The 25,017-nt window shown below is 43.8% G+C and overlaps 2 protein-coding genes across 7 annotated transcripts in view; both read right to left on the bottom strand.

The window, feature by feature from the left end:
* kdm6ba (lysine (K)-specific demethylase 6B, a) overlaps nt 1-4,429 on the bottom strand; it is a 110,030-nt gene extending 105,601 nt beyond the window's left edge. For 2 of the 5 annotated variants that reach the window (XM_078936272.1, XM_078936268.1), the window contains exons 1-3: nt 4,012-4,331; nt 1,230-1,315; nt 1,080-1,120 (exon numbers count right to left, since the gene is read on the bottom strand). The gene's annotated coding sequence lies outside the window, so the exon portion shown is untranslated. Of the gene's footprint in view, nt 1-1,079; nt 1,121-1,229; nt 1,316-3,901; nt 3,921-4,011 lie in introns of those variants that run through there. The other 3 variants (XM_011487316.4, XM_078936267.1, XM_078936269.1) reach the window with 3 other exon arrangements.
* Nucleotides 4,430-7,120: 2,691 nt separating this feature from the next.
* The window catches only part of dnah2 (dynein, axonemal, heavy chain 2), a 76,430-nt gene continuing 58,533 nt past the window's right edge, over nt 7,121-25,017 (bottom strand). For both annotated transcript variants that reach the window (XM_023966257.2, XM_078936298.1), the window contains 26 exons: nt 24,120-24,261; nt 23,811-23,980; nt 23,613-23,729; nt 23,370-23,534; nt 21,043-21,165; nt 20,812-20,960; nt 20,398-20,464; nt 20,175-20,325; nt 19,944-20,092; nt 19,739-19,872; nt 18,411-18,555; nt 18,134-18,333; nt 17,017-17,143; nt 16,759-16,945; nt 16,527-16,675; nt 16,263-16,446; nt 15,986-16,176; nt 14,887-15,078; nt 14,622-14,806; nt 12,587-12,824; nt 12,246-12,397; nt 11,938-12,052; nt 8,892-9,068; nt 7,992-8,066; nt 7,533-7,683; nt 7,121-7,405 (listed from right to left, as the gene is read on the bottom strand). In XM_023966257.2, the coding sequence (XP_023822025.1) occupies nt 7,260-7,405; nt 7,533-7,683; nt 7,992-8,066; nt 8,892-9,068; nt 11,938-12,052; nt 12,246-12,397; nt 12,587-12,824; nt 14,622-14,806; nt 14,887-15,078; nt 15,986-16,176; nt 16,263-16,446; nt 16,527-16,675; nt 16,759-16,945; nt 17,017-17,143; nt 18,134-18,333; nt 18,411-18,555; nt 19,739-19,872; nt 19,944-20,092; nt 20,175-20,325; nt 20,398-20,464; nt 20,812-20,960; nt 21,043-21,165; nt 23,370-23,534; nt 23,613-23,729; nt 23,811-23,980; nt 24,120-24,261 (3,981 nt within the window). In that variant the 3' untranslated portion in view covers nt 7,121-7,259. The remainder of the gene's footprint in view (nt 7,406-7,532; nt 7,684-7,991; nt 8,067-8,891; nt 9,069-11,937; nt 12,053-12,245; nt 12,398-12,586; nt 12,825-14,621; nt 14,807-14,886; nt 15,079-15,985; nt 16,177-16,262; nt 16,447-16,526; nt 16,676-16,758; nt 16,946-17,016; nt 17,144-18,133; nt 18,334-18,410; nt 18,556-19,738; nt 19,873-19,943; nt 20,093-20,174; nt 20,326-20,397; nt 20,465-20,811; nt 20,961-21,042; nt 21,166-23,369; nt 23,535-23,612; nt 23,730-23,810; nt 23,981-24,119; nt 24,262-25,017) is intronic.

A 25,017-nucleotide genomic window follows, 5' to 3' on the forward strand; every position in this document is an offset into this window, starting at 1 on the left:
GCAGGTCTCAGCCAGTCAGTGGCCTCAGCCTATTGACTGTATAAGAACTGGACTGAGTGAGCGTGACGCCACCCATAGACAACAGTTTACTTCCGGTTCCAACCACATGAAGTCGATTCAGTTGCCAGTTTTTCACTGCCATGTTGGAGCCAATCGATGTCACTAAGTAGTGATTTCTCCGAATTGATCTGAGTCAGCATTTCAACGGTAACCACTCTCACCAATCAGGAGTGAGCTTCTTGGAAGTCCACACACCTACCACTTGAAAGCCGGCAACACGAAATCTGTCAGTCAACTGTTTTGAACGTTGGCCGTAGGGGGCCAGCAGGCACCGCCTACTTTAATAGAGGCATCTGATTGGTCAGTACATACTTAAATAACTTGCACCACGAAACATTTTCATCATGCAAAAAAAAAAATTCTTACAGACTGAATTGCTTTTTATTTCTTTATATAAGTCGATGGGATTTTGGCTTCTTGGAGCCAGCAGGTACTTCCTGTTTGTAACGCCAGGGGGGAGGGGGGGTCACTCAGTCCAGTTCTTATGTACAGTCAATGAGTGAGGCACACTTTTTAAAAATTAAAGACTTGTCTGGAGCACAAAAATATGATTTTGATGATTTGTGACTCAAACACTGTGGTCTAACTCATGATAAATAAAGATCACACAAAGAATGACTGCAAAGCAGTAATTAAGAAAAAAAGAGTTAATAAAGAAAAACTTTGGTGGATTGTCTTAAAGAACACATACTGTCCTTTTCTATAAAAACTCACAGCTGATTTTGGGGGCGGGGCCATTAAAAATCTCCACTTCAATTGTCTGCAGGGTGGACTTCATTCAAAGATGAGGTTTAACATCTGCCTTTGAGGTAAAGTAACTATACAATAATGTACAGGTTGTGGGCGGAGCTTGACAATGTTTCCACTAATCTGGGTGTGTGATGTCACAGTTCTGTACAGCTCTAATCCAGGAATTGAACAATGCTTTTTAACCCAACTGTTTGTTCCCATAAATTCCATACACCAGCAGTCATGGGTTCGTAACCGCAGAGGACCTAAAGGGTCAGAGGAGTTCGTACCTGCACTGGTGGAAGCTTGCAGACCAATGCAGGTGAATTTCCTGCAGGAGCAAAACATGTCCAGACTCAGAACCTTCCCTTGTAAACAGTTTTTCTTTTACTTTAAATGTTAGTGTCACAAACAGAGCTGAAGGGCTGAACTCGACTTACCGGCTTCACCCGTCTGCTTGCTCTGACCTCAGTCAGGCCATGGCGGATGTTCAGACACGGCGCACCACCGAGCCATGCTCCTCACCCTGCAGCCAGAAACAAAGTTACATATTCGACAACAGCAGAAAACTGCACCAACTTAAGGCAGCATGCAACAAAAAAACGGTTTTAAACATGAACGTTTCAGAAAACAATTCTTAGTGAGAAAAAGACATCCATCTAGAAAACACAGTTCAGTCAATGAAGGGTCACTAAAACTGTCAGGATGGCGCCCTCTGCAGGAGAATTCTAACGGTTGCAGGTTAGATGTAAAAACCTGGTTGTCCCTGAATTCCCTCACTGCTTAGTGCACTATTTAGCCCGTGTGCTATCCTAGACACTTTAACATTGGGAGTTGGGTCATCTAGACCCACTAGACAGTGCTCTGAACCTTTTTTCTTCAATGATTTGTGATCTTCACTGGTGTCCATGGATTACATGAAATCTTTCCACCTTTATCCACCTTTGTCATGGTAGGAAGAACACGTCAATGTAAGGGTGGGGTCATTTTGACCCCACAAGATAGCACAAGGGTTAAGGCATTCTGCCTTTTTTGGGGTGTTCGAATCTACCATTGTGTTCGAATTTGATCCCTACTCACTACGCAGTGCACTATAGTCCCTTTGTTATTTTGTACTGCTGTCTGAATCTCCGATTCCAGAATCAAGTGCCCTAGAAATTTCCCAAAAGAAAAATCAGTGATCATCGATGCTCACAAGATTGGCGAATATAGACCACAATGCATAGGATTTGAATGATTAAATATAAAATTCTTATAATTATCCAAGTTTCATCATCAGAACAAATTTTCTACTCCAACTTACAGGTGACGTCATATTTGCCGTTTTAAGGAAAGAAAAAAATTATAAGGATATTTATAATAATAAGGATATTTCCTAACTGAGCCAAAGATCCAATTCAATTGAAATGGTGTTTCTGGTGTTTTTAACATGTTCTTGTGGCATTTTGCTATGATAGGGGATATGTAAAAGAATTTAAAATTGCTTAAAATTGCATTTCGGGGTATTGATTTACTCAAATAGATGTAAATCAAGGGCAGAGAAAATAATGCAGTTTGAATAATCTTCTAGGTGTGAAATAAAAACTACAACGACAAGCGCCGCTCCATTGTGACGCATCCACTTGTAAACGACTAGACCTTTGTTTTCCTAAACTGGATGGCTCTAATATTGCTCGCCATTTTTTTTGCACTGGCAATGATAGGTTGGGAATGTGAAGGGCTGCAAGTTAGCTGGAGGCGGTAAACGATGACGGGAAGCAAGGGCAGGCTTACTCCATACCAAAAGTCCCGCCCACAACTGAGAGGCACATTTCTGATGAACTACTGTCGCTCTGCAGGAACTATGTGCTGGAAAATGACACAAGTTTTATGATTTTGACTAAAAACATCATAGTCATTATTGAAAACCGTTGGTAACACTTTAAAAAGAGATCAAACGATAATCGGAGTGGGACTTTAAAATCCAGGGCACTAGGTTGTCCTGTACCAAAGACTTTTCAAGGTTAGGAAGTACTGAGGGAATGTAAAATAAACTTTAAAGCAACAGTTTAAAAAGAAAGTAGAAGAAATATTTTTTTAATGTTTGTTTGGCTTATTTTACATTGTAAATGTATTGTTTTTATATTGTAACGATAAAAAAAAATGGAGATCTGAAATGCGTTTGCAAGTTAACAGTTTTTTTCACGTCTCAAGTTATTTTAAGTAATGAAATCAATACAAAATGTGCTTTATATCAACAAAAAACTGAGCCAACGTAGCAATAAACCAACCAATGAGGCAAAAATGTGAAAGTAAATTTGAAGTGTGGCAAACAATAACCAATTTATGTGAACTTTATTTTCAAAACCTAAACTATATCCAGCGTTTAAATGTGTTATGATTGAATAATTATGGAATACCACTTCTCTTTAAAATTCCATTCTGATCGAGTAATATTAATAAATCCAAACTCCACTGAAGCTTCGGAAGGATCTAGAAAACAGTATGGCGCGTGGATAAACGGATATGACGTAATCTTCACGTTAAACCAAGAAAATGTATTTGAAAATTGTAAAATAAGGTTGTTTAAAAAATAAATACTAGTAAATTTGTACTTTTAAACCGCAAAATACGTTTTATTTTTCAAAAACATGTTTTTAAATCAAACTAGTAGCCACTGCGATCTGTTGTCATCGGCCGCCATCTAGTGGCAAAATGGAGAAGTGCGCCTCGTGCAGCAAGAAGAAGGGGTGGAGACAGGGAAAAAAAAAAAAAAAAAAATCACAGGAAAAAAAATTCAAACGCTCTTCCTGGAAACGGTAACGAACCCGCCACAATTTCGCCACATGACACTTCAAAAAGAGGGAGAGAAAAAAATGCGTCACAACTTCCACTAAAGCCAGTTTCGTGCAGAAGGCCTCTTCCCCGTCCCTAACACCTTGACGGTTGGCCGCGGCGCATCACACACCCACGGGGAGATTTTGATAGCGGCGCGTGAGCACAACACGAGCCGATTGCGACATCATCAGCGAGTTCCTGTAAACTCGTTTTCCTCCCGTGAAAAATGCGTGACACCCCCAGCTCTCATTTAAGCTCCAACCCGCAAAGACGTAAAGTTAGTGGTGATAATTACATAACCCGCAACCGTTTCCCGCACAGTTTGGTTGCCGTTGGTAATCCTGATGCAGGGAAGCGCTTCTGTTGTTTTCAATGGAGTCTCCTCTCCGTGAAGAATGTCCTCACCTCCATTTACACGAGCAGAAAATGAGATGAAGCGGTCCATCTTCATGGTTGGCCGTGGATGACGCAGGCACTTTAGAGCCCCCCTCCCAAAAAACACAAAATGAACATCCTCAGCTGCGTGGAGGTGCAGACACCTCATCCCTGTGTTGGCCTTAAAACAATCCCGGAAACATACGAACACCCAAAGGAAGGATCCGGGACTCATCAAAAAAATAAATGTAAAAAATACTGCGCAGTTTTTTATTCCGTTAAGCGGAGTGTTTCCCTCCGGTCCCCTCTGCTTCCTCCTCGCCTCCCTCCCTGCTCTCTCCTCCCTCATGCAGGTTTATTTTAGCGGAGTCTCGGACATGAGCCGCCCCGCCTCCACGCTCACTGCCGAACACACTGTACAACTTTGCCCCGAATTCCACCGTGAAGTGCGGCCCCGCACCGCAGAGCCCCGCTCCTTCCCCTTCAAAGGGTCCCTGAAGGGGTCACGGCGTTCACTTGAACGCGGCATTTCACTTTCCTGGCGCAAACTTTAGGGGCGGGGGGCATGCTTGAGGTGCTCCTCGGGGGGGGGGGGGGGGGGTGTCCCTGCTGGCATGCGGGAGATGGGAGTCACATCATGGGACACCACCCGAAAAGCTTTTCCAGTCTTTAAAGAGACTCTTGGCGGTCCTGTTTGTGCACTTGAATGCCACACACTACATCCTGAATCCACTTCATTCACATTCCAGCTCATTTCAACCAAACTTTTGGATTTGACAGAACCAGACCACAGAGTGAGCCCATTTGAATATGAATCCACCATCCACCATTTATCTACCACCCACTCAGCTCACACAGAAACCTAGGGCTGAAAAAAGCCTCCAAGCTCCAAGGAAGTCTGTTTTGTCTTTGGGCAGGACAATCCTCCACCCCCCTCAAATCGACCTTGAACTCCCCTTTCTGCCCCCCCTACTCCTCATTACTGGACCCCCTCTTTCTTCCTCTTGAGTGTTCACCCCCTCCCCACCACCACCTCCTCTATGGTGTTTAGGCAGTCTCCTCTCTTGTAGAAGTACCATCCTTCTCTTTCTGACTCCAAATGTCTGCAGAGGTTCATTCGGGTTCACGTGTTTGGAGGAACCTTACTTATAGATATATCATTGAAAGGGCTGTAGAACCATTGGTTACATAAGAAACATGGATTGTAGTAGGATGACCCAGCTCAGGCTTAGCACCAATTTGCAACACTCTACTAAAGGCGGTTTAGTTCAGGCGGTAGAGCAGGTCGTCCGACAACCAAAGGGTTCGCAGATCGATCCCCGTTCTCCCCACCGCTCCCCCCAGGGGATGGGAAGAGTTTCCCCATTGTGGAATAAATAAAGTATCACTTTTATTTTCTTTAAAGTTCATGGTGTCTGTATTGATAACTGACTTCTTTGGTTCTTCATTTATCAGACACGGTTGTGTTTTGTTCACATAGCTGACATGTTTCGATGGTCAGGTATGTGAACAAAACACAACCGTGTCTGATGATAGAAGAACCAAAAAGTCACTCTACTGAAGTGTTACACATTGCCGAAAAGCTTAAACAGTTGAGGAGTAACCGTGGTTCAAAGGTCTTGTGTTATTGAGGGGTCGCTGGCGACATCTCTTGTTTTTAACCATTTAAGCAATCAACGTAAATCCAACTGATTCTGACGCTAGGAAAAGCATCTTTGCCCTGATATGGAACACTTTACAGTAGGGTTTACGCAGTCGACATAAATTAGCAGATTCTGATATGGAAGGAAGCTGCTTTGCTGCGTTTGCTTCTCTCTGCGTCAGAATGTTTCAAAATTATGTTAATTGCGTAAACCGTTGAGTTACGGTAGTTCAGAGAGCTGTGTCATTTTGCAGTCGCCTACGACAGCTTTGGTGTTAAAGAGTTGAAGCAAATTCTGGTGTCAATGAACCGAATATCTTCCAATGGTGACCTGTCTCTAATTGACGCTGATCGACAATCAACGCCGGGCGCAACAGGTGATTGTTACTTTACACGCCTGTCTCTAATAGTGGTCTGGCTCCTTTAACCCTTGTGCTATCTTGTGGGGTCCAAATGACCCTGTCAGGGTTCTGACTTTTTCCTTAATAACTGAATGGCGATTATAGCATGTAAGCAAATGATAATTACATAACTCTAACAGACCCCACCCTTACATTGACGTGTTCTCCCTACCATGACAAAGGTGGATAAAGGTGGAGAGGATTTAATGTAATCCATGGACACCAGTGACGATCAGATATCATTGAAGAAAAAGGGTTCAGCGCACTGTTTTGTGGGGTCCAGATGACCCCACTCCCAATGTTAAAGTGCCTAGGATAGCACAAGGGTTAAGAGTAGCCAGCATCAGGTAGGGTTGTGGCTCTCCAGGACCAGGGTTGGCCAGTCTTCCCCTAAAGTCCAAAAGGATCCTTCCCTCCCTACCACTTCCTCTATCCGTTAAAGCCCATTAAGTCTGTTAGGGTCTACCTGACCCCAATATTCTATTCCGAAAAATATCAGAAATTAACCTGAAGATAGAAAATGTAGCTCTTCAAGTTACCTCAAGTGAGTGGACTTTGTTCCGGCCAGTCCTCCCATATTCAGAACGTTGATCGGCCCACTTCAGACTTCATTTTTGCTGGTAAGTATCAGGTGGATGAAATCTTTGGGGTTTACTCACACCCAACAATCCATGTTGGTCTGATCCAACTTCTTTCTTGTCACCATTTAGGTTGCTCATTAGTGATCAGGTCCTGAGCGGAGTTGTCCTTGTTTTTTACTCCCCCAGTGTAAAGGTGGGCTGTGCTCCCTCTTTTAATTCACTCATCATATGAAGGCAAATGGAAAGAAAAGGACTTATAGATGCACAGAGAATAGATAGGCTGTACAGCTATGTTCCTCTCCAATCTCTACTTTCCCGCAGAGCAGTCTTTAACAAGTCCAACGCAACTTAAAAGTGTTTCTGACGTCAAAGCTTTGAAGCATCGAGGACGTTTGAAGAACATCTCAATCCGTACAGTACAATCCACAGAGCCGTGCTCTGGGCCACTTATGTAAGACGTCCCTCCACAGTTAGACTGATCTGTAGTAGGTTATGAATGGTCAAAGAAAGTCCAGTTTGGTACGTTGGTAACATACTTTAATTTTTAAGAAACACAAATAAATATGTCAGAACATGAAATAATCATTTAAAGTGTAAACTAATCTGAAGGAATTTCGCTTTAACATTTGAAGTGCGTGTGTGTGTCTTAAGAATTTAGTTGTCCAGACTCATGAGAAGTGCAGTTCCTCTCTTGATCCAGTGCTCTGGGGTCTCAGCTCCGGACCCCAACTCAACTCCAACTACAAAAGATCCTTTGCCAGCTCGCACTGGGTAGTAGTAACATGGGCACAGGTACATACCTGCGTACACGCCAGAGACAGACAGAGTGGAGTCAGCAGTAAACAGGATTCACCAGAGCGGGAAAAGAAAAACCAATGAAGTTGCAGATTAATGGAAGGATGATACAAAAAGCCCCAAACTGCTCACTTTTAGACGGCTTCTTCCGCTTCTTCACTGGTTTGAAATGGATGGGGGGAACAGGGCAGACCATCTGCATGGGGGTGGGTTCCACCAGACATGAGTTCTTTGTGTCCCAGCTGGCGCCCTCCAGGAACAAACCCCAGACAAACACCCCATCCTGATGATACCCAAATACAACATGAGTAATACTACATTCAGGTTTTTCAAATATCCATAGTACCAAGCATAACACCCAGCTGTGTGTGTCTGTGTTTCTATACGTCAGGACCGACCTCCAATGAAAACACTGTGAGGATATTGTACCAGGACGAGTAAAAGAACATACTTTTTTGATTATTTGAAGTGTAATTTTTTGGTTTAGATAATCAGTTGAAATAGTTATATTATAGTGATTAAAAACTGCATAATGCCAATGTAAAACCCCAAGAAACTAGAAATACCAGAATATGTGTGTGTTTAGGTTACCATAGGAGGAGAAATCAGATTTTTGTCATCCGAGGTGGAAACTATGAACTCCCAGGACAGAGTGTCCACTGAAACCTGCAGGAACACACAACTTATATGATCAATAATCAACTTATTGATTATGGTTACAATTATAATAATATAATATATCATATCATTTCATATAATCCAATGCAATATAATATAGGTTATTATAAATAGGTTATTATAAATAAAAATCCATCATCTTTTATAGGTAGTAAAAAAGATTATACTTACACGTTTTAAAAAGTTTTATCATCGTTTTTGATTAATAACCTCTTCTAATTTTGAGAAGAGGCTTAAATTTGAACATTTTTATTGCAAAATAAATGGTTCCCATAAAAGGGAAGACATTTTTTAAAGTGCAAAATCAGAGATTTAATTCATTCTGTTCAAATAACAATCATAAAAGATAGTTTTCAATGAAAAACCTAACAGTGAACTCTACACATTCATCTCTTATTCTAAATATTTCCAATCCAATATAATTACTTTTGCAACAGTTTGCTTTTTGGATCAAAAAGACAGAAGTTATGGCTGAGGAGTCTGTGCTGGACTTCCTGTGCCAAATTGTTGAGGGTATTAAGTCACAGCAGTGAGTGTTGTGAGGCAGCCGACTGCAGCAAGCTGAGATTTCATACCTGCGTGTGCTCTAAGCGCTAACAGACAACGGTGTTAAGCACGCAGCATTTGCCAAATCCCACAGGTGACAACTGCAGTGCATTTCTGACAAGGACTGCCTGTCAGCGAGTTCCTGTTTGTTCTCCTACCAGTCCTCTGAGGAGAATCACCTCATTAACTTCAACAGATTCCATGTTCTCCACCTTCAATCTGCCTGTGTGTGTGTTCGTGTGTTTGTGTGTGTGTGTGAGCTCTCACATTGTACTGGCGGGCATAGGACTGCAGCACAGCCGTGAGGAAACCGTTAGGAGAAGTAAAGCCGGACAACCAAAACAAGATGGGGGGCTGCGCTGTGTTTGCCCAGTGGCCAAATTGGGCGACTCGCTGGTGCAGATCTCTGGTCCACGCTGCCAGAGGCTTCAGGGAGGGGTAAGCCTGCAGGACGGAGACATTTTACACCAGTTTGGCGCTGCAAGTTTGTAGGATCCATCGGCAAACAATAAGATTTAGGAATGTTGTACTTTTGCATGTCTTTGATCGGCATTAGCAACAGTAGTAGCTACGTGTTTGAGTTGATTGACAGGTCCATAGCAACCATTCAATTTGAGTCAATTTTTTCCATAGCAACCACAGTCTGTGCTAGCCACGCCCACATCATTAGCATTAAATTATTGAGTTAGCAATCAACAAGTTCAGCATAGACAAGAGTTGTTCTGATTGCTCTGGTTATTTATGATAAATAAATGACAAAATCCCAGGTAGACATCCATGAGGTTTCCAGAATGAGGTCCAGAATCCATGTTTTTTAGGAGTTTTTCCTTACAAAGAGGGGAGGGTCTAAGGGATGGGATGTCCCGTTTAGCTTAGTCTGTTTAGTTTAGTCGTTACCTGTGGAATTCTATAACTGATTTCATGTTTACTATACAATTACTGGTATAAAGCCCCATTGAGACGACTATTGTTGTGACATTGGGCTATGAATATAAAATTGAATTGAATTGTTAACTGTCAGGTTGCCATGGAAACGTGATGTGAATAATTAAAAACTTTTCCATTAAGTATTGATGCTCCATGATCTTAGATTATGCTAAATCAAGCACAATTTCATCAAATAATTTCCTAGATTGAGTGCGGAAAATATTTCATTAAGGTCAGAGGTCAAGTCAATAAAAAACGAGCTTTAAAAATGTATTAACAATATTAATTATTTGTAATTTTATCATTCATAATGTAAATGTTTACAAAAGTTTGTGGTTTTATGCTATGGAAAATTGAAAATTAAAATCTTTGTAGAGAGGCGTGTGTCAAATACAAACCTTTACATTAATGATATGAGCAGAAAACATTTATTTTGTGAAATTAAACACAGATTAAAATGACTTTTTTTGACATATCGTAACATTATTAACCCTAGAGCAGGATTACAGAGTGACCCCCCCCCTCCCCCCGAGCGAAACTATTTACATGAATTTCAATATGTCGTGTGTGGAGGAGTCTGTACCTTCACCAGGGAAGTCTCACACGTCCCATGAATGGGTGGACCAAAGACCAAGTTTTTAGTTTCAGTTCATAATTTTTTAGGAATTTTTTGTTCACAAATTCCTAATTTTTTTGTAATTTTGGAACATGTTTTTCCTTTTCATTTTTTACAGTTGAAAACAAAAGACCACTCCAATCTATCATGTGTTGTCATGTTTTGGTCTATTTTTTATGACAAGTCCATTTTATTGGGTATATTATATCGGGTAAAAATGACCTGGCAAAAGTGATGGTGTACCTTTTTTATAGGCAAAGTGTTCTGGGGTTTAATAAGTGAATTAATAAATACGTAACAGAGTAACAGAGGCAGAAGATGGACCCAAAATAGCTGAAGACAGAGATGAGGGCGGGCCGAAATCAAATCTCTGAGCTCTGAACCAATGACAGGCTGCCATGCCAAGGATGGGCGGAGAAGAGAGAGAAGAAGGGATGGAGGAAACACAAGCAGGATTATCAGGAGGGTGGTTCTGCTGTTAGGAGCTAAACCAAGAAATCTGACCCGGAGAAAGAGATGACAGCCGAACGAAGGCTCTGCGAAAGATAAAGACACAAAAAGAAGCTCCAAACACACCGAAAGAGCAGAAATGAAGGGGTCAAGTCTGAAAACAAACCCAGAGAGACGGAGGAACAGAACGCTCAGCTGGAGGCAGCCACCTTAATGGCTTATCCAGTGCTGTTTTTAGATGAAACGCACAAACACACACACACACACACACACTAACACACACACACACACACACACACACACAGTAGTTGGAATAAGCTGCTGTTTAGAACACAGTGAGCTCAGGGTCTTATTAGGAAAGTGGAGCAGACCTTGGAAGGTTTACTTTGCTTATTACTCCTCAATCAGACCACAGACTCTGGCTTTGTTCAGAGACCCAGGACACCCCCCTCCACCCCCCCACAGACATACCTGCATTCAGGCTTTTGTGCACAGCCTGAGAGACAGACATGAATATTAACACAAACCCCGACCTCTGCTCGCCGGACACACGGCTGTGGCTCACACACTTCATCCACTGAAGCCCCTTGACCCTGGCTGGCTGCTCCGCCTGTCTTCTCTCCTCTGGATAATGAAGCCAGAGTGGAGGAGTGGGACAGAATCCCAGCTGGAACGCTGCCAGACGCTCTTCACAGTGTGTGTGTGTGTGTGTGTGCGTGTGTGTGTGTGTGTGTGCATGGCAGCCAGGGGGACAGATAAATGCCCCTTTAATATCAAATCTCTGAGACATACCTGCAGCTGTTTTAGTGCTAATGGAGGACCAGATGAATAACAAAACTCACAGGAAACACATAGGAAATACACAGAAATTACACAAGAAACTAACAGGAAACACACAGGAAATAAACAGAAAATACACAAGAGAAACACAGGAAACACATAGGAAATAAACAAGAAACAAACAGGAAATACACAGGAAATAAACAGAAAATACACAAGAGAAACACAGGAAACACGTAGGAAATAAACAAGAAACAAACAGGAAATACACAGGAAATAAACAGAAAATACACAAGAGAAACACAGGAAACACATAGGAAATAAATAACAAACTAACAGGAAATACACAAGAAACTAACAGGAAACACACAGGAAATAAACAGAAAATACACAAGAGAAACACAGGAAATAAATACGTAATACACAGGAAACAAAAAGGAAATACACAAGAAAAACACAGGTAATACACATTAAAAATGCAGGAAACAAACAGGAAATACACAGGAAAAATGGATGAGGATGAAAGCAAAAGACAACCACCTTCTGCCACAGTGGAGGAACGCGGCCCTCATGGATGCAGGTGAACGTCTGCTCCATTCCGGACGACATCACCACGAAGCCTTTGATTCCGTTCTCCAGCTCCAGCAAGGAGGACCTGAAGCACAAACACAAAAATCAACCCCCTGTGACCTTCAGTTTAAATGGATGACTGCCAAGCTGCACGTCTGAACTGGTAAAAGATGGTGATCCATCAACATCGGCATGGATTTTAATCAACAAGCACAGAACTTTCCAGTTCCTGTAAAGATGGATAATCCTCTATCAGAAGGAGGGGTAGGAGTCCATACATGATGGTTTGCAACAGCGAGTTGTATCTCTCGATCTCCTGCAGGAGAACCACGTTGAGCGGAGAGGAGGAGTCTTGGAGATGGCTTCTGGTCGCCTCGTGGTCGATCTGTGCCGGGATTTTTCCTCGGATTTCCTTTATCAACTCCAAAACCTGGAGAAGTGGGGGATCAGTAAACGTGTCAGAAAAACTATTTTTGTTTCCTGTTTTTCCTGTTCAAGCCACATAAAGCTGCAGCTAAAAGTTAGGTTTTTAGGAGCTAGTCATTGTCTGTTAACCAAAATGACAGTCAGATCTCGTGGAATCTGGTTAAACTTGTGTTGCATCTCTGGAGGTTCTCACTGCATCCTCCTTGGTGGGCTGCGCCCCCCCTGAGATGCTGCTGCTGCTGAACTGCGGCTGCATGGAGAGCAGGTTGTCGAACAGCATCTTGGTCTCGGCGATCTGGCTGGCGATGTCAGCGTTGGGGTGCTGTCCGAACAGCTCGGGGTGCTCCGTGGAGGGCAGCGCCTGGATATGAAGGCTGTAGGAGGACTGCGGCCCGTCGGCGGGGATGCAGTAGTCGGGTAAACTTGACAACCTGACAGAACAAAAGGAGGTTTTTAGCTGTTTTGAAAATAAAAAATGATTACATTTAGCCTTTATCAAATACATCGTTTTTCTTATTCTAATAATTCATGGTAAAAGTTTCCACTGTTGTTACATTAAAAAAGATCAAGTCCTTTCCTTTAACAACAGGAAAAGGCCACATATGTCATTTTCCTTTTATTAAAAAAAAGGTCCAATCTTCTTTCAGACATCAGGGCACAAACTAGAATTTGACAATTAGACAAATGTATCTGCACTTAAGGAAAAAGCCTAGAAAACATGTTGATTTCCAGGTATGAGGTATGGTATTAGTATCTATTGTTGAACAATAAATAATATCATGGCTAGTTCAATAATTTAGTATTTATATACTAATTTTATCTGTCTGTCTGTCTATCCATCCATCCGAAGAATTTTAAAAAACAGAAAAGACTTGTTTACTAATCCCTCCCTCGTGATAAACAACCACCTCATTTTGAGGTTTAAATTAGTTGACTTTTGTGTTTTGTATTTTTCTCTGTTTAGTTTGAACTCATTTTTAATTTGCAGATTTTGTTGCAAAAAGTAGCTTTCTGTCGCACATCATCACATCATTTTATGTTCTGTGTTTGATTATCCTTGCTATAGGTGAATGTTTCTATGTATTAATTATCAAACTTTTTTTATTTATTACCTATTCTGGTACTTTTTTGTAAAATTTCCCTCATAGTTGAGTTAACTCTGCAGACACTACATGTAAGTTAACATTTCAGAAGCTTTTTCTAAGATCACTTTAGCTTCTCAAATAGGGGATGCGATGCCAGGGGGGGCGCGCAGTAGTAGCGGCTTTAGCGCAGGTAATACGGTCAATTTTAAAGGGGGGGGTCGGTGGTGACAGCGGCTCAGTGCTTGGAAAAAATCTGCTCCACTGTTGGTTTCCTATTATCTGTTATATGAAAGTGTTTGTAACAGCCTGAAACCTGTGAATTGCCGTCCGTGCAGCTGCCTGTCACACGCGTGTGTGAGAAGGAGAGGGGAGGGGTAGTGGGCTCAGGCTGAGAGGTGGAACAGCGCACACAGAGCGCTGCATGTTGCCCATCACCAGGATCATCACGTGCCTTTAGATGACTCAGCTCATAAATGTATTCTTTGTCTGCCTGTGGTTTAGTTGGTGTCAGTATTTGACATACAGACAGCAGGTAATGCAGGAAAACAGCTGCACTTTATGACATCATAAATAAACAATCCATCATTTAGAAAAAAAATCAGCACAATATATTGGTGCTGTTGTGTTAATGTTTCAGATAAATTTACATTTAATATTATTTATTGACTGAATTGTTTTCTCAGCATCAAAATGTTTCTAGTTTAAAAAAGGACTGACAGATTTTTTTTTCAGGCACTTTAAGCTTCTTTTCTGTTTTAGACTATAACAGGGTTATTTGGCAAAATAACGGTAATATTTGTTGAAAGTGGATTTATATTGATTTTTTTCTTCTGTTAATGTTGGAAGAAACAATTTCAGGTATACTTACACAATCTTTATAGATACTAACCTAATATATTGTCACCGCACAAGTGTGTGTGTGTGTGGGGGGGGACTATTTTCTTTTTCCTAGGGGGGTACAAAATAATTGAGAAGCACTGCTTTAACTGAACCAAAGGATGTAATAATCTCACTCTCCTCCAGGGGGTGCTAGTAGTCTGCCAGCAGTTTGAAGCTTTTGCCACACTTTTCCACCAGGAGAAAAACTGTTTTTTTTTTAATCACAGACAGTGATAAAAAAGAAAAACAGGAAGTGGGTCTCACTTGTAGAGCGGCTGCGTTATGGCTGCTTCACAGAAAAAATCGTCCATGTACGTCGTCAGGAGGCGTCTGTCCCACTGGTCTGTGACGTGACCGCCGTAGATGATGTCAGCTATGAGGTGCTTGAGCGCGTCCCAGGGAATGTTGTCGTACTTGTCCAGGTAGAAGCAGAGCAGGTTCTCGCTCACCTGCAGAGGGGGCGAAGATCAGCCTTTGAAAGAAACCAAGGTCAGTTCTGCAGGAGGCTGGAGGACGGCTGCGGTCGGACCTCAAAGTCAGAATGGTTGAAGTCGTACACCACGTTCCAGCCCAGCTGCTGGAACTTCTTCCTCTCCTGCAGGAGGCTGTGGAAGAAGCAGAGGGAGAAGAGGAGCTTCCTGTAGGGCCCGGGCTTGGAGCAGCGGCTGAACTGAGTTTTGGAAACCAGCTTGAAGAGCCGCGTCATGTTTCCTTTCACGCCCTGCAGACAGCGGCAGATTGGAAGGAGGTCAATCGAGAGGCTTTGCTCTTCTTATGCTTCACACCGAGTGCGATTCGAGCGTCTAATTTGCGTCCTCCGCCTCTCTTTTGATGCGCGTCAAATAGGCTGCTCGCCCGTGTGGGAGGAGCTTTGGTAAAGCGCTTTTAGCCTCACCGCTACATGGAGGTATAGATTGATTGACACACCAGGCATGAGACGCACGTTCACTGCGTCTCAAGAACTTGTGTTCTTTGTGTTTCCTGTGTGTTAGCCAGTGGTATTCACACTGGACAACCCTTCTTCTTCTTCTTCTTCTACTGTTTACTAGCGCATGTCCAACACCAACAGTTGGAAGAGGTTTGGTGCAAAAAGTCAAAGCGGAGAGAATCTCCCAAATCTTGTTCCAAACTTCTTTGACAGCTCTATTCCGATATGTGAAAGACTTGTATCGTGCAATAGCAGACCCTCCTGGTACGATGAGGTTCACCATCAACTGCATGCGGCCGCTTTCAGCCTTACTTCCTTTTCTCTGTGACCCAGTTTGACGACTTGCTGTCCCGCATTAGTCCGAAAGTGGAAAAAAAAAAAAAAATAAGAAGAAGAAGAATCAAATTATAGGATCTTTTCATCGTTGTCTTTTTGTAAAAAGTAAAAATAAAGTTCAGAAGGAGAACAATCAGATTGTCCTCCATGTTGGTTTTGGACTCCACATGTTGATGATGACATCATCAAAGGAGTTCCTGATTGGTTGATCCACACAAAAATTCAGATTTTTGAACCTCTGGAAACATTTTGCTCAAACACGCCTCAGGACCTCAGATGGCATCTGCACATCGACTAAACATTAATCTAGACGCCCTGGACGCGCAGATCGCATTTGGTGTGAACGTAGCTGCAGAGGCGGCACCTTCGGCGGCTCGGTGGTCATCTTGATCCCCGCCTGGAGGATGGTGATGGGAAACTCGGGGTGTGGAGAGGAGCTGAGCCACAGTCGGAAGTTTGGGTGGGGCTTGAGCAGCTGCAGTTGCTTGATCAGCTCGTCCAGCTCCGGCATCCAGGACAGAGAGAGGTGGCAGTTGGCGAGGAAGACCCAGTGACCTGGACGGTAAAAAAAAGAAAAGAAAAGGTACTGGGATGAGCGTGGGTCCGTGGGTGGGGTGGATGAACGCTAAATGGACTTGTACCGTTTTTCACGCCCTCCTCGATCAGTTTCTTAGCGATAGGGGCCTGACCCTGACCGAGAGACAGGGCGTGGAAGTGCCGAGTCATGCCCGAGGAGTCTGCCAGCTGCACCAGCGCTCCTGTGGGGTCGACTCCCGGAGAAAGAACAAAGATCAGAGGAGTGCAGCTAGTGGACTCCTCCACAACCTGAGGAGGAGACAAAACAATCTGTAAGTCGGAGTGATGAGAACTCATTTTGGATGGACGAATGAGTTTTGTACACTCGCCTCCTTCATGTCCAGAGCAGGCGGCTCCACAAAGCGGTTGCCGAGGTTTTGAATGACGAAGGAGGTGATGCAGAAGGAGACGCGGTCCGGGCGGAGCGAGCGCACGATCAGCATCTTCAGGAACAGACTGCATTTGCTGTCCAAGTCATCTGGAGGGGAAACGGGAAAGATGGAGTCTGAAGCAGAGAGAAGGAGGCGCAGACACGGCGACACATGATGGAAGCCACCGGACCTGGAAGGGTGGAGTTCTCCGGCTCGGCGCTGATGAACCAAGCGTTCCAATCGCGAGGACTCTGCTGGAAAGAGGAAACGATGCTGCAGTGCCGGAACAGCTTGTCCAGCTCTGTGACGTTGTCCCAGCAGGAATCCGGCAGCCAGCAGCTGCAGGGATTATTCATCTGTTTGCTCCGGTCCAGAATCTAGAAGGTCCATCAGATTATGGATTTAGACCACGGAGGGCGAAGGTCCCCGGTCAAGAAAAGCGTCTTACCAGCCCGCCTCGAAGAAAGAAGTTGTATTCATCCAGGGCAAGTTTGCCGGCCGCCTGCAGGATTTTTGCGCACATGTGGAAGCTGAAGAGCAGCTTGTGGGCCTCGAACAGACCGCGACATGTGCTCCTGCAGCAGGGAGAGCGTCAGGTCAGAAACAGCCCGTCAGCAGGCAGACATGGAGATGGGCTTCTTAAGGACCCGCTCCGGTGAAAATGTTGTTTCTTTGTGTTTTAAACGTGCTCTTGTGGCATTTTTCTGACGATGACGGACATAAATAAAGAAAATTATGATTTAAATGGCATTCCCAAATAGTTCTTTAATCAAACTGCGGTGAATCAGGAACAGACACGATATTTGTGATCTAAAAGTCATGCTGGGCTGGCCACAAGCTCCCTCCTCTCAGCAACGGGGAGGGAAAGGGGGCGGGGTTGCTCTGCGCCAACAGTTTCCCCCCAAACTCAAAGGCAAATTTCTAATGATTTAGATTTTGGCTAAAAGCGGCATTATCATAATTAGGTGAAGAGTCTGGGTGTCATCCTGGATAGTTCAGTATCTTTTCAGTCCCATATCAGGAACATTGCTCGGTCTGCCCATTTCCATTTATGCAGCATTAATGGCCTACGCCCCTCCCTCACCGTCCCCTCTGCTTCTCTCCGCATCATCTCCAGAACCCCCTCCTTCATGTCATGGTTGTCCACCAGCTGCATTGGCTTCCCATAACCCCCAGGATCACATTCTTTACCTTTAAGGCTCCTCCACCAACTCCATACCTAAACCCCCTCTCGTTCTCTCCGGTCCTCCTCTCCTGTTCAGCTCTCTCTTCCTTCTGGCCCGACTCGCTACCAAACTCTGGAATTCCCTCCCTCCAGACCTACGTAGCATAGATTCTTTCCAAACTTTCAAATCAAAACTCATCTGTTTAGTTCTGATTCACTTTTGATTTTCTGTCAATGTTTTATTTATTGTCCTTTTAATGATTATTTTTGGCCTTTGCTTTGTACAGTATCCTTGGGTTCCTTGATAGACACTTTTGAATAAAATGTATTATTATTATTATTAGTATTAAAACCCCACTGGGAAGGCTTTGAAAATGAGTCTAAAGGATGGGACTTGAACCTGTACACGGCGTAGGTGTGGTAGCTGTTGAGGTTGGCGATCCTTTCCTCCAGCTTCTTGCTGAAGGTGCTTTTCTGGATGCTGAGGTTGAAGAGCTCGATGTAAGCGTCCAGAGAGAACTGGTACATGGGGTCCAGGCCGCCCATGTCGTTGAGAATGAAAAAGAGGAGGGAAGCTCTGTGTGCACACGGTCGATAGGCCTGTGAGAGCCGAACGGAGCAAAAGGATTCAGGTTGGATGTTAAAACAAACACGGCCTGCCAAGCATCCGTCCCGACCTCTCTGGCAGAGTCGATCTTCTGCTCGGTCTGCTGGCTCCTCTCCAGGTTCTCAGAGACTTTAGCGGACGTCTCCTTGGATGTCTGCAGGGTGTTCACCAGCTGCGGGTCGTCCAGCAGGGAGCCGGTTGCCTCGTTCAGCAGTCTGCAAACGAAAAGAGCGAAACGTCCCGCTGAACTCAGCAGCAAGCAGAAGAAGCTGGTTCCAAACAGGGTGAGGTCCAGGTTAAGCTCCCAGAGGAACATCGCTCTGATGGCTACACATAAATCCGAGAGTAAACAGAAAAAGCCAGAGATCTGCACTAAAAATGTGCCTTTGGCTTATCAGTCTGAAAATATGCAGTAATACAAGAAGAAAGCTGGGAAAACGCCTGACTATGGGAAGCACTTAATCCTGTAAAGACACTATATATATATATAAATTCACAATTTTTCAACTAAGATATTCTTTGATGAAATCAAAAACATTTTTGCAGTATTCTTTTTTATAAGATATAGATAGTATTAATTGTGGTGTATTTGGTAAGTTATTTTCACATCAATGTTAGTTAAGATGCAAAAATGAGTGTTCAGGAAAAAAAAACACCTTATTCTCAAATTTGATCTACTCATTTTTAACATGATGCATTACAAAGAATTAATTATCAAAACTTTTTTATTTGTTATGGTCAGCAAGTAGTCATTTTTATAAAATGAATAACAATAGATGAGTTATTCTCACCATGAAAATTAGCTAAACTTTTCCCGCCAAAAATGGTTTTGAGATTTCAAGGAAGCAGCCATTTTGAAATGAGCAGGAAGAGCCCTTCTACTGCCCCTAGTGGAAGGATGATGAACTACTGAGCAGAAAACATCTACCAAGTTATACACAGTGGGTTAAGGAGAGTTTGGATCATCCTAATGAGATAGAGGTCTCAGAAATGTTTGTTTCTGCAAGTAAGACGTCTCCATCTCTGAGGGTGTCGTCCATTTCATGACGTCAACCTAGAGCCGGCCTCGGCAGCGTGTCTGCATTTGGCCCACGTTCAAATAACTTCTGCAAATATAGATTCCCAAAAGCGTTTTGCTGATCCTGGAAGGTGCTGTTCCTCACTTTGTGAGTGTCAGTTTTTGTGGACTGGGAGGGGTTGGTGCTCAGAAGCAGGTTTTCAGAGGAACACTCAGAAATGTGTAAGGAGGGGTTGTTTTTTGTGATGAACTAACGTTATTACAGTACACTTAAAAGCTTAAAAATTGATTTTGCATGATATAGGCTCTTTGACTTAGTGTGTTTAAGTTTGGACACTTTCTGATGCATGCAGAGCTCCCGCAGCAGTTCTTTGATCTACCTGAGGATCTCGTCTTCCAGGTCTTGGAGGCTTTTCTTGCCAGCAGCAATGCTGATCACCAGAGTGTCCTTCTGCTCCTCCAGCTCCGGACGCTCCTTCCGCACCACAATTCCCAGCAGCTGGGCTTCCAGACCCTGCACACAGAGCAGCCGTCGAGGACAAAGGACGACAACAACGTGCACAGAGGACTGAAGAACCCTCAAACCTGCTCCATGATGGCAAAGTTGACAATGGTAGTCTTGGACGACACCTCGGGGGTGTAGTGGGGGTTTGACAGCTTGGTGGTGATGTAAAACCGGAAGTCTGGATTGTATTCCACTTCTTTGTCGCCCAGCTTCAGTAGAAAGCTGCCACCTGATAGAAAAACAAACCCAACGGGGACTCAGGTGTGGTCATGGAGACGTCTTCATGTCACGTATGTAATGATGGTTCCCACCTATGCGCGTCAGGGATTTGTTGAGGACAGGGTTAAGAGAAGGGTCCAGTTCTTCCTGGACATTCTGCAGCAAAACGGGATTTCCAAACTGGATAGCGTTTTCCAAGATCTGGAGGGAATCCACCATTCCAAATTCTACGATCTTCAGACCCTGTTGAGGGGGGGAGAACAGCCACGATCACAGACAATCCAAAGAGGATTACTTTCTTTCTTGAGCTCTGACCTTCTCTGCTTCCATATTTTTGATCCACTTCAGAGCTTGGCCCTGAGGGTCGATGATTAACGGCCATCTTTAGAAGAAGAAGAAGAAGAAACATTTTGACAGTTGGTGTGAGACAAACTAAATGGTAAATGGCGAATACTTGTGTAGCGCTTTCTACCTTCCTTGAAGGCCCAAAGCGCTTTACAGTCACAGATTCATTCACACACTGATGGCGGCTTTGCAGCCAAACATTGGCGCCAACCTTCAACCCCAGAGGCAAGGTGAGGTTTAGTGTCTTGCCCAAGCACACTTCAACGGGTAGGCAAGGCCTCTGATTGGAACCTACAACCTTCCAATCAAAACGCTGCACCACGGCCGCCAGACTAATCTCTAGGAACAGTTTACATCTTAACCAGAGGAGAGGAGAATTCTGACCGGTTTCCACGGGTGATGATGACCCCGTTTTCTGTAGAGAAAGCATCCGAGGGCAGGCCCTGAATGTTCCAGTCTCTCACCGCGGTGGGCTTGGAGAGGAACGCAGCAAAGCTGAACGCAGGAGAACAGGGGATTTCCAGAGTTTGGATCTGGGGCAGAGCATGTGGAAGAAGGAAAAGATGAGATACAAACGTGGAGGTGGGAAAGACGGAGCGAGACAGAGTGACAGACCTCTGCTATCCAGACCCCCAGCAGCTCGGCTCTGTAACTGGAAAGGAACGGCCCCATGTAGGAGAGGAAAGCTGCCGCCAGCAGGCAGTCCCCCACCAGGAACCGGACGTCTTCCTCAAGGCCCTGAAGCACAATGCAGGCCAACAAGGCTGAAGCACACCGGTGTTTTCAAAGACATCAAAGCAGAGTTTGTTTGAGGAGTGCTCATCTTTTAACAAAAAGGAGAAAAAGATGTTTACAAAATGTATGGTTAAAGGACCTATCCTGGGGGGGTGGGTGTCCCACTTATGACGTTTGAAGCCTCGCTACCTGGCTGTCCCACGATTCAGAAAGTGGTTCAGATTTTGTCTTGACTTTTGACAGTGACATAAAACACTCAGGCGCCATTCAGAATGGAGGTGATTGATGGAGAAAGTTTAGGTTGCATTTACACTGCAGGTCTTAATGACCATATCCGATTTTCTGACTATATTCGATTTTTTTGATGACCAGCTTACATCATCTTTTAAAAGTGACCCGTATCCGATTTTTGCATTTACACTATACTTACATAAGGTACACTAAGGTAACAGCTGATGGGGCTCCAGCTGTCCTCGGAACAGCAAAATCAGAGCACTAAAGCACCTTAATAAGTCATGTGATCTCAGTTGGTGGTGTCCTGAGTTGACGTCACTGACGTACAACTCGCATTTACTGGGGAATATCCGATTTGTCTGCTTACATGGCACACGCAAATGCACGTATCCGATTCGTATCAGATTTATTTCCACATATAAGTGAGGCCTGATTCCGATCTGAGAAAATTGGAATCCATGCGCTTTTTTCCTGCTTACACGTTCACCGGTAATATCCGATCTGTACCACATGAGAGGAAAAAATCGGAATTGGGTCACTTGAACCATGCAGTGTAAATGGGGCCATAGAGACACTTTGTAGACAGTTTGGAGACAGTCTGGAGACAGTTTAGAGCAGGGTTGCTCATTTTTGGTCCTTGAGATCTACCACTCAATGGCATGAATGTCCCGGTGGTGGTCAGAGGGGCCTTAGGCGCGAACGAGTCGCCAAGCCTCTGTCATCACCAAGTATGATTGAGGAGTGAATGAATAATGGACACATTGTAAACGCTTTGAGCGTCTGGAAAAGCGCAGATAAATCCAATCTGTTGTTATTTTTTTATTACTCCAGCTCTCCCTGCACTGCTTGCTGCTGATTACCTGGACCAGGTGAGTTCATTCAATCAGAATGTGGAGACGTCTGATTGAGCCAATCAGCAGCTAGCAGGACTTGGAGATCTGGAAAATAGTCAGGGTGGTAGATCTAGAGGACCAGGATGGAGCAGCCCTGGTTTAGAGACACTCTGGAGACAGTTTAGAAAAGTAGTTAACGTTTAGATTAAAGTTTTAAGATTCAGAAGAAGCCGCTGTTTATAAATAGAACATAAAGATGTGTCCCCTAATCAATTTTCACTGGCGATATTTCAGCGGTACAGAAGCACAATCATTGTCTCTACCCCAACCACCCTCACCTCACTGTGAATGATCATTTTGATCATTTTCCATACTGCATATATGCATATATTTACACACATACGCAGTATACAACGACAAACGTGTTTTGCATACTTCATCCACACTCTTCAAATTTCTTACCCACTGATATTTTTGTATCCAGTATATGTCCTGCTAGAGCAAATAAACCCTGAAGAACCTTTCCACTGGAGTGAGCTATTTGGTTGAAAAGGTTCAATGCTTCATGAAGCTTCATGTGTCCATTGCAAAGGTTTTGAAAAGTGATAGTGCCATTGAGATATTGAGATATATGGCCAGTAAAAATTGTTTTTTATTAAAAAAAAAAAAAAAAAGTTCCTCCTAAATCTTCAAACTGTCTCCAAAGTCTTTTTGACCACAACTCTTCATTAAAAACCCACAATTTAAATGGAGATTGAGGGGTTTATATCAATGAAAAAACTTGTGGAAAAATCCAAACCACTGCCTAAATCAAACATGTGGTACAGCCAGAAAACCAGGCTTTGGATGTCTGGATTTTCTCACTATGGAATGCCACATCCCCACAGTCAACCTATAACTGTGATAGTAAGCTGACTGATCTGTAACAGAACAAAGAAAACTGGAACAAAATGACTTTGTCCCAGTTAGCAAACAAACTGTTTCTTGCTTAAGCTTTATTTTTCCATAAAACGTAGTTTTCACTGCTGCTCAGCTTTCAAACCGGCTCCTAAACGCCGGTTTGAAACCCCGTCAGCCTGACTGTAGCAGAAAACCAGGCGTGTGTTTTCAGGTGTTGAAGTCAGCCTGAGGATGATGCACCTTCACTCTTTCCTCCCAGCGGATCTTCTCTCCAGCAAGTCCTATCACCAGTTTGGCGGCTCGGTCCAGTTTCACCTCCATCTCCTCTGACTTCTTTCTCAGGCTCTCCCTCATGACCTCCTTCTCCCCGTACTGCCTTTTCAGCTCCTCTAGCCTCTCCCCCACCTGCTCACACACAAACATGGCTGATCATCCGGATCTGGAAATCCAAAGCGCCTCTTCCCATCGTGTTGTCAAAATCACCTCGCCTAGTTTGTCCTGCGACTCAGACAGTGCGGCCTGTTTGTCCGCCAGCTGTGCTTTGGCGGCGTTCAGCTGGGCCCGCTTAGGCTCCACCTCCCTGTAGACATGACCGTATACCTGAAAGGGAAAAAAAGGTAGATCCTATCCACACTCTGAATGAAGTTTTCTGGTTCAAACATGAGGAGTTCCCTCTCGTACCTCCATGGCTCTGACCCACATGCACAGAGACTTGGCTGCCAGAGAGACTCTGCCGACAGTCTCAGGTTGGAAATCCTTCTGTCTGCAGAAGGTGCCGATCTTCTTCAGAACCTGGTCTGTGATTCGGTTCTTGTCAAAGTTCACCAGAGTTTTGATGAAGTTGGTGTCACCTGCCCAGAAGGTTCAGGATGGTAATTAAAACATCTCGATGCTCTAAAGCAGCAGTTCTCCACGTGTTCAAACAATGCAGTCTTATTAGCAGAACAGAGCTGCTTTAGGTTGGAGTTTGGGTCTGATCACTCCTCTCACCCAGCTCTTTCTTTGCTTCGGCCCACGAAGGGCTTTTTCCCAGCAGGGTCATGACCGCCTGCATCACCGTCTCCACCAGCGCCGGAGGACGGTCGTAGGACTTCATCTCTGTCAAGTCTTTCTTGTTCAGAGACTCCAGAGCCTGGCGGGGAGGCAGATGACGTTAGGGACAGAGACGGACTTACCATTAGGAAAAGGTAAGCGATTACACTTGCTAAATGCGAAGGGGGGTCTAAGGGCAGGGATGCCAGTATAGCTTAGTCAGTTTGTTAGTTCATTTTAGTATTTACCTATTGAACTCTTTGTATTCGTGATCCTTTTGAGTTCATGTTTTACTTCGAAGCCCATAGAGACGACTGTTGTTGTGATTTTGGGCTATACAAATAAAACTGAACTGAATTGAATTGAAATGTCTAAAATAATTTCCACCCCCACTATTGTTAAACTCTGTATTAAAAAACAAATAACTGAGACGGCGTGAAGCTGCTAATGTGAAAGTGTTTTGTCCTCTTCTGTTCTTGTGAAGCAAGGGACTATTCCATCTACAGCGAGTCGGTGACTGAGAGGCCGCTGATGCAGCGAGCAGACAGAGACTCTTTGAAGAGACTTAGATAGGATAGAAAAGGAGCATCGTAATACTGTTGATGCAATTCAAGAAAACAAAGGAAAACCGTCTAAGACAAAGTTCTAACGAGTTAAGCAGCAACAAAGCTACTGTGCTAGAAGACAGACAAAACAGGGAGGAGAACAGAATCAAAGGAAATCAGAAAGATTTAAAAAAAAAATGAGAACGAGTAAAGGAACTGAAAAAGAGAGGAAAGGTGAAGGGAGGGGCAGAAAATAGTCATGTGGAGAATATTTCTGTATTTTTGACGTCACTCCACAGTGCACTGTTTCG

The sequence above is a fragment of the Oryzias latipes genome, chromosome 18 (genome assembly GCF_053564925.1).
Source record: "Oryzias latipes strain Hd-rR chromosome 18, Olatipes_Hd-rR_3.1".
Classification (NCBI taxonomy): domain Eukaryota; kingdom Metazoa; phylum Chordata; class Actinopteri; order Beloniformes; family Adrianichthyidae; genus Oryzias; species Oryzias latipes.